We start from the raw sequence: 10,187 nt of genomic DNA, 5'->3' as shown, positions 1-10,187 counted from the left end.
AGAAACACTATGGATAATACAGTCATCAGCAGATCCTCAAAGCTATCCAGCTACTCTGACTGCCCAGATGTTCTGAGCCGGTGAAAATATCCACAGACCTTTCTGAAAGTCTCTCCTGCCACCAAAGGCAGGATTAATAATAATACCAACTATCATCTGAGTGCTCACTCTGTGTCGAATGCTTTAAGTCATCTCACTTACTGCTCACCACCACCTTAGGTATGATTACCCAATTTCACAGAAAGGGAAATAGGCCTGGAGAGATTAAATGTCTTTCCAAGGGATACACAGCCTGGATTCCAACCCAGGTCTGTCTGACCGTGGTACCCACCTTGGTACCCACTTCCCACTCAGGACACTGCCTCTTGGGGACCCTCTGCGATTCTACTTTTTGTGGTTCCCATATTAATTTTAGATGGGGTAGGATGGTACAATTCTGTGGTATCTAAAAAAATCCCTTGCCTCACAGTTGGGAGTGAGAAGAGGAGCGGGCGTGGGAGAGTCTGCCTCATGGCTGGGTAGGGTCTTAGTTCTTTTTAGACACGAGTAATTTAACCATAAATGACTGAGCACTGGGAACAGGACACTCACTAATAAAAGCATAGCCTAGAGTCACGTTTGAAGAAAAAAATTCAAGTCACTTAGTGGGTGGACATATCTGCAAAACAAAAGAAAAGCCCCTTTCCCAGCCCAGGCAGAGAAGTCTCCTGTACAGTTAGAGACAACAGGCTTCTGGGCACGTAGCCAAGGTTCTGGGGATATTTATAACTCGAAGAGGGTGGGAGTCCCTAATAAGCTGCTATATTCTTTTTCCATCACTTCCCTCTCCAAGGCTACAGCGAGCTCAGAGCTCTTCCCCACGCAGAATGCCTGCTTTCCCTAGTGCTCGGCTTCCATTGTCTAATTTTCTCATTCTGGCTGGGGAAAGGGAAGGCTGCAAGTCCTTCCGTTCGGAAGAACTCCAGTTGAATGTAGCTTAGCTGCTGGTGGTGTTTCTTGGCTAGCTGCTGTGGTCTCAGGAATCTGCCTATGAGCCTGTGGTTTCTCTGAGCTGTCTGAGAGTCTGAGGTCTGGGGAATCTGTGAGTCTTTGGGATCCGCCTACGATCTCTGGGCTTTGCCTGCACGTCTACGGATTCGAGATCTACCTGAAGATCTGAAGATAGACAGGATCTGCCAGTGACCCCCAGAATCTTTCCGAACGTCTGTAGTCTCAGAGAACTCTGCCTGAGGATTTGAAATCTGTTTGAGGCCTCTGGGATCTTGGAGCCGGCGACCTAGCGGATCTTTTGCGGGCCAGGAGGTAGGTCTGTTCGTTCCCAGTTCGGGTTTTCGGCTTCCCACCTTCAGTCGGTCAGGGACTGCTAACAACCTAAGGGTCCGCCGGGCGTGGGCCATTAGAGGCCCACGATCCCATCGATGCGGGAAGCCGCCAGGAACCGTTTTAGCAGGCAAGCCCTCAGGGATAAGGACGGTCCTTCCCAACCCTGGGGTCTGGCTCGCTCCACCCTACGCGCCCCTATACCCCACCCTCGCTTCTGATTTCCCTCCGGCTTTTGCGTCCCCTCCGCTAGGCGCAACTCAGCCTGCCCCTCAAGGAGCGCCCTCTTTAGAAGGACGCCCCTACAGGGTTAACAGCGATGGAGCCGGGACACAAGCCTGGCCCAGCCGCGGACCACATTTGCTGGCAGACGGGCGGCGCGTTGCCCCCTAGGAGTTGTAGTCTGCGTAGCAGTGTGAGAATGCCGCAGTCGCTGCTGGGTGATGTAGTGCGTGGGTGGAGCGCAAAGTTCCAGCGCGGCCGCTGAGTCTCCCCTGGGGAGTGGGCGGCTGCTGCTTTCCTCTCAGGCCTAGGATATCAAGTGAGAGCTAATCCCAGCTGAACTCAACACAGGCCAGCGCCTAAATTAGGCTCGACGTCGCAGTTAAGATCCGACTCAAGATAAGCTTGTAGGGACGTGAAGAGAAGCAAGGCAACCTCCCTGGCTTAAGCCGGCTGTGGTCTCCAAGAGAGGAGAGCGGAAGATACTCCGCCCTGGCTAGGAGGACGCGCTTTTTTCTTCACCCTTTTGTTCTTTTCCCTCCGTGGCTTTTGGCCTCTGACTGGCCTTTGTACGCCCGAATGGAACTCCAACTCCCGACAGGCCACGGGGGCGGGCTCAGGCGTGATAAAGGTGCTCGGCCGTGCTACAAGAGGCGGGTCTCGTATTCGCTTCGCTCGCTGATTGGCTGAGGCAGCTGCCGGAAAGGGCCCAGCCTCGACATGGAAGAGCAGAGGCGTTCTGTGGGCTGGGCTGAGAGCCTCCTCCCTGAGACAGCCTCGGCTTGACCCCCGGCCCGGGAGGGACCGAGCCAGGGGGCTGTCTTAGTAATTCCGGGAGCCTCCACCCCTTGGTGGCGGAGACACGGAGGGCGGGTCGCGCTCGAGGGTCAGGGAGGAGAGTGACCCGGCCCGGATTCAGGGCCCTCCCCAGTCGCCTGGCGGCCAGAACTCCAGACCCGGGGAGTGGGCAGGGCCTGTTTCTGTGCCTCACGCCCTGCTTTTCGCCTCCTTTAGCGCTGTCTGCTAGCTGCTTTTCCTGCTCTCTCTCTCCTGGGAGGCGAATCCTTGAGCCCGAGATGGCAGCCACCCTGCTCATGGCTGGGTCCCAGGTAAGCCGGGGGTGGCTTCTCGGACCCTACCTGTGCTTACCCACCTCGTTCCTGCGTTTCTTTGCTCCGCGAATCTCTGTGGGAAATTCCCTGAGATTAGTAATTCGCTTGCTTCGGTATTCTGCCTCCAGAGACCCAGTATCAGAACAGTATAGCCACAAACAAGCATTTACTGAACACCTGCTGTTTGCTTTTAAATACTGGGGAGACAAAAGATGCATGAGGCATGCCCTCCCTGCCTGCTCACAATCAGTAGGAAGACAGATGCATCCGGTTAACCGTGAAACTACATGATAAGAGCACTATTTTCTGTAGGAGCAACATGCTGTGGGGACCAAGAAGTGGGAGTATTAATTCTGTCTGAGGTGTGGGAGGGAGGGAGGAGTGGAGCAGAGCAGCGAGATGGGGCGCATTGAAGAACAGTCGGTGCTGGAACAGGGCCTTAAGGAACAGTAGGATTTCACTACCCTGAGAAAGATACTCCAAGAAAATAGGAACATTGTGGGTAAAGGTATGGAATGATGTAAGTGCTAGTTGTATTCTGAGAAAAGTACTGCTAGAAGGTAAGGTTCGGAGTGGGGCAGGGATATCTGGCCGTGGGACCAAAGCAGTCAGCTCATAAATTGCTCTCTCCTTTACCACATCTCTTTGTTGCTTGTTTATTTCTCCTTTGGACTCTACATATCAGACCTAATACCTTTTGCCTCCTCAACAATTCTAGCCATGTCTCTAATTTCGAGAAGAAAAACTGGTACTAACCTCCTAGATACCAAGTATTGAGGAAGCGATATGTGATTTCAGGCACCTGTGACATTTGAAGATATGGCCATGTATCTCACCCGGGAAGAATGGAGACCTCTGGACCCTACACAAAGGGACCTTTACAGGGATGTTATGCAGGAGAATTATGGAAATGTTGTCTCATTAGGTAAGTATTCTCTATCTTTCTCCAGCCCACGTTTTTGAGACTGTCAAAAATGCCTTACCTCTGTCAACACAACCTAGTTAGTTGATTCTTAAAGCTCTTAATTGGATTTTGGCTTGAGTTGAGTCCTCAGGCAGATCTTTGAATGTGGGAATATCAAGGTCATATGGTCTAAAATGAAAGATCGTTCCTGCACATTTTAGAAACACTCAGATTTCTTGCGCCCTGAGTCATTTGCCATTCTCCAGCCTGTCTGTACAGATCACTGACCAAACAGGTCTGACATAATGGTGCTTGCCAGGATATAAATGCCCCTGTAAATGGTGCTTTTACTAGAAGATAAAGGGGTTCTGACCCAGGTTCATGGGAAGGCAAAAGCCACCTTTTTGTGTTTGCTTTGGCTTCAGAGCTGTAGCTTTGACTCAGGTCCTTTATTTATCCAGAGCAGGTACTTGTCTAGAGACATTTCAGAGTTGATCATAGATTTTGAGTGTGTCAGATGATGCTGTTCCAGAAGAATCCTGAACTAAATGAGATCACAAATTCTATTAGAGAGGGAAGCTAATTTTTTTGGTGGTCTGCAAACCTGTCTTTTCTCTTAGATATCCTTTGGTCTGGGTGTAACTAGAATAAACAGTGTATTCTTGAGCTGAAAGTCTTTTGACTCACTTTGTCTCCTGTTAGGACTTGACAGAAGTTAGCAATCATGTATGGTTGACTAGGTCATCTGCCATTCATTAGGATTATTCCTTTTTATGAAATCTTTATTCCTATAGCTTTTAACAAACAAAAGGCAAACTGTGAAGGGTTTCCTTTTTGAATTGGGCTCTCTCTGATGTCCCAACTTTCTTGGATCCTTCCTTTCAAAATGCAGCCAGAAGTGAAGTTATCTACCCAGATCTATTGTAGTCAGTAACCCAAATATTCCACTCAATCCAACAAAAGCAAGAAATGAGAATCTTAAAGAAATGTGAATTTATATGTCAGTGGTCCAGCCCAAGGAGCACATTTTGGAAGGATGGAAGCATGGAAGCACAAAAAAATATATGTATATATATTTCTTGCCCATATAAGTTTGGGAGTGGGTTAGATAATGTTTACAAGGCTTCTTTACCTCAAGACTCTTCAGAACCTTTAATGTGATATCAGGCATTTTTAATTTCTAAGAAGATGATGTTGTATGCACCATTTACCAAACTAATTTATCCCTGGACCCTTTTCTCCCAGCATACCTAGTAATCTCTTTCTGAAGAGTGTACCAAGAAACACAACTTCGAAAAAGCAGTGTCTGGTAGAAGGTTTCTTGTAGACAGTGACTTTGTATATTTTGATTTTCATTTAAAGTCTTTACCTACTCAATGCCAAGAATATTCTGAGCCAGGCATCTCTTTTGCCTTCTCCAACCTTCCCACCTCTATTTTCATTAAAAGGCCACTGAGGGAATTCCCTGGCGGTCCCGTGGTTAGGACTCTGCACTTTCACTGCGCTGGGCCTGGGTTTTATCCCTGGTGGAGTTCCCCGCAAGCCACATAGCGCGGCCAAAAAAAAAAAAGCCATTGAAAAGTAGCAAGTAACATTTGGCAGTCATTTTTCTTGTCAACCGAGACTTGATATAGATTGATAAAAATTTGTTTTTCTCCATGCTAACCCAGTAGGTTCTTAGTAAATATTATATAATGGTAATGAATAAGGCTTGACAAGAACATACACATACACACACATTCATTCACATATAAAATATCTAGGCTCTTGGCTTTTAGAAATTCTAATTTAGAGTCTTTCATATTTTCTGTTTATGGTTTTCTTCTTTTGAAACACCAGGAACATATACAATATTCATAAGGAACTATTAACTGTAGTGATACAGAGCATGAACTTTTATCAGACAGAACTGGATTTGAATCTTAGTTTCACCATTTACTACTGTATGACCTTTTGCGAGTCACTTCTGTGGGCCTTGAATCTCTCATTCATAAAGTAGAAATCATCATAATGCCTGGCTCTCAGGGCGGCTGAAGTAATTCACATAAAGAACTTAAAACATGGGGCTTCCCTGGTGGCACAGTAGTTGAGAATCTGCCTGCTAATGCAGGGGACACGGGTTCGTGCCCTGGTCTGGGAAGATCCCACATGCTGCGGAGCAACTAGGCCCATGAGCCACAACTACTGAGCCTGCGCGTCTGGAGCCTGTGCTCTGCAACAAGAGAGGCTGCGATAGTGAGGCCCGCGCATCGCGATGAAGAGTGGCCCCCGCTTGCCACAACTAGAGAAAGCCCTCGCACAGAAACGAAGACCCAACACAGCCCAAAATAAATTAATTAATTAATAAAAAAGAAAAAAAAAAGAACTTAGCACAGTGCCCAGCACACAGTAGATAATTTTTGTGTGTGTTTACCAGTATTATTCTTCACCTTTTATTACAGATTTTGAAATCAGGAGTGAAAACGAGGTGAATCCAAAGCAAGAGATTAGTGAAGATGTGGAATTTGGGACTGCATCTGAAAGACCTGTTGGTAATACTGAGGACAGTCCTGAAAGTGAAGAGGCCTTTGAAAACAGGGATAGATCAGAAAGACAATGGGGAGATCTAACAGCAGAAGAGTGGGTAAGCTATCCTCTCCAACAAGTCACCGATCTGCTTGTCCACAAAGAAGTCCATACAAGCATCCGATATCATATATGTTCTCATTGTGGAAAGGCCTTTGGTCAGATCTCAGACCTTAATCGACATCAGAAAATCCACACCGGTGACAGACCCTATAAGTGTTATGAATGTGGAAAGGGCTTCAGTCGGAGTTCCCACCTTATTCAGCATCAAAGAACACACACTGGAGAGAGGCCCTATGACTGTAATGAGTGCGGGAAAAGTTTTGGAAGAAGCTCTCACCTCATTCAGCATCAGACAATCCACACTGGAGAAAAGCCCCACAAATGTAACGAGTGTGGAAAAAGTTTCTGCCGGCTCTCTCACCTAATCCAGCACCAAAGGACCCACAGTGGGGAAAAACCCTATGAGTGTGAGGAGTGTGGGAAAAGCTTCAGCCGGAGCTCTCACCTAGCTCAGCACCAGAGGACCCACACAGGTGAGAAGCCTTACGAATGTAACGAATGTGGGAGAGGCTTCAGTGAGAGATCTGATCTGATCAAACACTATCGTGTCCACACGGGGGAAAGGCCCTACAAGTGTGATGAGTGTGGGAAGAATTTCAGTCAGAACTCCGATCTTGTGCGCCATCGCAGAGCCCACACAGGGGAAAAGCCGTACCACTGTAATGAATGTGGGGAGAATTTCAGCCGCATCTCACACTTGGTTCAGCACCAGAGAACCCATACTGGGGAAAAGCCATATGAATGTAACGCCTGTGGGAAAAGCTTCAGCCGGAGCTCTCATCTTATCACACACCAGAAAATTCACACTGGAGAGAAGCCCTATGAGTGCAACGAGTGTTGGAGAAGCTTTGGTGAAAGGTCAGACCTAATTAAACACCAGAGAACCCACACAGGAGAGAAACCTTATGAGTGTGTGCAGTGTGGAAAAGGTTTCACCCAGAGCTCCAACCTCATCACACATCAAAGAGTTCATACGGGAGAGAAGCCTTATGAATGTACCGAATGTGAGAAGAGTTTCAGCCGAAGCTCAGCTCTCATTAAACATAAGAGAGTTCACACTGACTAAGTCCTGTGATTACGACTGAGAAATTATTCATTTGAAGGTACAATTTTATTTGATATCAAAGAGCTCTCTCAAGACTGAGCTGCTTTTACTGTACTGAATTTCCTTGTTGTGGACCACAGTTTAGAACATCGAAGAAGACAAGCCACTTGAAATTCTGATCAATGGCTTTGGGAATGGTATTCCTTCCTCCAAAATAGTGATTTTTATTCACCCAATATTAATGAATTACTTCATCAAAATCAGCCCCACAAGTAACTGGAAATCTGAAGACCAGGTGCTAAATGCTGATAAATGCTCAGGCCTGGAAATGGAGTAAATCTTTAAAAGTAATTTCTCCCATCCTTGGCCCAAAGAACTATGCTAGGGGAAATATTGACCTGTGATAGGGTGGTCACAGCTACTTTGGTAAAAGACAACCAGAGACTTTGCTTGAATTGCCACACCTATTCACTCACCATGGTAGCTGGGCACACACATCTTCCCTTCAAAGGGCTTTCTCCTTGAGTTGCTCATGCATTTGTATCTTTCTGTCTTCCTAAGAGCAGGATTCTGCATGATGAAGGCAATGATCATAACTTTTTGCCTCATTGTTTCTAATTAACTTTTTTAAAGCTTTCATGAAGATACAGATTAAAAGGAAAAATGAGACGCAGGTTTGGGGACCAAGGACTCATCAACAGTGGTGACTTTAGCAAGAGATGCCCACTGTTATTGCCATTAATCAGAATTTATTAATTTTCTTTGGGGATCACTGTAGGGAATATTGTAGGGAAAATATCTTCAAGGAAAGATAGGACCATAAGTGATGGTGGAGTGTAAGGAGCAAGTGGAATTGATCACTTCAGGGAAGGAAACACAGAGTCCCTTCCCAAGGAATGCAGGTCATTTCTCTGTTCTTTCCCCTCTACCCTTTAAAATCAATTCTCCCTATACTGCTAACTCTAGGATTTGATAAGGGCCACATCCCAGTGTTTATCTTAGCTTGCATAAGGGCATGTGTATGTACATGTAAAATGTGTATTCCTATTGTTTTTCCAATAGAAACTGAATTCACACTGAATTAGCATGTTCTTGGGTGATATTGATCATGTGACAGAACTACAGACATAACTCCAATGTGAGAAATGTCCTTTTTTTCATTCTTTATGAAAGAAAATTGAAACACTAGTGCTGTAATGTGTACTCTCCTGTAAGATCTGTCTTTGTACAGAACGAAGCACTTGTTTATATGTATCGGTCAGTTGGAGATTATTACCAGACAAATAGGTTGATTGTCCTGTTCTCAGACTGAATTATCTTCTCTTTGGCCTAGTCACAGGGAATTAATAAAACTAGATAGGAATGTATTTCCATTCTCCCAGCCTACAGATTTAAGTGGTTAATGTAAGAGTTGACCCAATTTAAGCCCAGTACTGTCAGTTCTCCTTATCTCAGCCCAAATAGGAACTAAGAAATATCCCAAATGTTGATGCTTATCCAAGCATTTGGGGGTGGGAGTGGGAGGGAACTGATGCCCAGGAGATGGGACTAGAGTGAGGAATATATATTTTTTGAGCCTGCCCCACGTTTTTTCTACTGTATTGTGAGTGTTGTAACATTTGAAAATCTTTTGCCATAGCTCTTTGGGACTTGGCGTTAAAGGAGCCAGTGGTCTCCCTTGGGTAGTGTATTATGTATTTATTATGACCCACAACCACGTGGGTCTGCATCCCTTGCAAATGACACAACCTCAAAAGTAACAATGAAAAACCACTCCACCAAGTAGGTGTCTTTATGTTGTCACTCTTATTTGAATACAAACTTGGGCAGGGAGCATGTTTTTTGTTCTATACAAAATTTAGCTGACTTTGGATATTCATATTTTAATTGTTGAATGACTTACATGTTCTTGATGACTAAACTCAAATGTCTTTTTCCCGTATCAGTGTTGCTGGTGGTTTTAATGAATATCAAAGTTCTTCTGTTGTTTCTGTGAGCCAGTAGGGGCATCAGCTTCGGAGTGGCTGTAGAAGAAGACAGCATCTCCATGACCTATTTCACCCCCTTTTCCTTCCCTACTCCCCTGCCCCACCCCCAAGCTGTTCTTTCTGCTGCTTTTGGCTTCTGAGTGCCCCAGCCATCTCTCCAGACATGTGCACTTCAGTTGGGAAGTTAAAAGGGCAAGGGCCGGACCAGCTCTGTCTCCTCTCTTCCTGCCAGTTGTTGCCCATTTGCTGTGTTGAACCCTGTGTAAAGTTATTTCTCAGTCTCTCTTTGCTAAAGCTTTTTGCATGCCTTCTGCTCCCAAGTCTCTGGCTGCTTCTGCACACACCCTGAACACATTGTGCCTGTTTTCTATGGTTGTGGAGAGTGAGTGAACAAGTAAGTATGTACAGCAGTTTTCCTTATGGTATTGGTCACAGTTATCTTGTGTCTATCTATATCTGTATTATTCTAACAATATCCTGTAATTAAAAGTATAATTTTTAAAATCAAAAAGCTGAGAATTATTTTAGTAATCCAGCACCAATTCATAAAACGGCTTTTCATCAGATTTATTAAAATTGGGCACAATTGTTTCTATATTGATGCATTTGTACAGATGTTCTTGTGGGAATTTGGGAATACCGTGTCTTCACATATTGGTGAGCCCTCTGGATATTGCCAAAATTTGGCAAGTGCAAAAACCTGGACAGTTCCCTATGAAGACTAGGCTGATGGCAAAGCAACATGGAAATATTTGTTATGGGTAACTCATTAGCTTTGGAGAAGGGAAACAGAAACAAACAAACAAAAATCCTAATGGAAAAATGAGAGGAGGCCATATTGCTTTAAGGAGATATTTTTGAGTATCTGTTAAGGATAGTAAAACAATTTCTATTAAATTAGTATTAGGATCCCAGAACAGAGATACTCTTAGAAACAAAGGCTCTATATTCATGACATGATTGTGCAG

The 10,187-nt window shown here is 45.2% G+C and overlaps 1 protein-coding gene across 1 annotated transcript; it reads left to right on the top strand.

The window, feature by feature from the left end:
• Window positions 1–759: 759 nt before the first annotated feature.
• Window positions 760–9,806, top strand: ZNF436 (zinc finger protein 436). Its single transcript, XM_060015844.1, has 4 exons — window positions 760–1,302; window positions 2,557–2,651; window positions 3,453–3,579; window positions 6,000–9,806. The coding sequence occupies exons 2-4, from the start codon at window positions 2,619–2,621 to the stop codon at window positions 7,250–7,252; spliced, it is 1,413 nt and encodes a 470-aa protein (XP_059871827.1). The 5' UTR covers window positions 760–1,302; window positions 2,557–2,618; the 3' UTR covers window positions 7,253–9,806.
• The last annotated feature ends 381 nt before the right edge of the window (window positions 9,807–10,187 follow it).

The sequence above is a fragment of the Delphinus delphis genome, chromosome 1 (assembly GCF_949987515.2).
Source record: "Delphinus delphis chromosome 1, mDelDel1.2, whole genome shotgun sequence".
Classification (NCBI taxonomy): domain Eukaryota; kingdom Metazoa; phylum Chordata; class Mammalia; order Artiodactyla; family Delphinidae; genus Delphinus; species Delphinus delphis.
This window is presented reverse-complemented; position numbering and strand designations above follow the sequence as displayed.

Excerpts from the sequence above, each read along its gene's own strand:
- ZNF436 (XM_060015844.1), top strand. The coding sequence starts at position 2,619 with ATGGCAGCCACCCTGCTCATGGCTGGGTCCCAG. Across the intron at positions 2,652-3,452 it reads TGCTCATGGCTGGGTCCCAG|GCACCTGTGACATTTGAAGA; the intron begins GTAAGCCGGGGG and ends ATGTGATTTCAG. Across the intron at positions 3,580-5,999 it reads TGGAAATGTTGTCTCATTAG|ATTTTGAAATCAGGAGTGAA; the intron begins GTAAGTATTCTC and ends CTTTTATTACAG.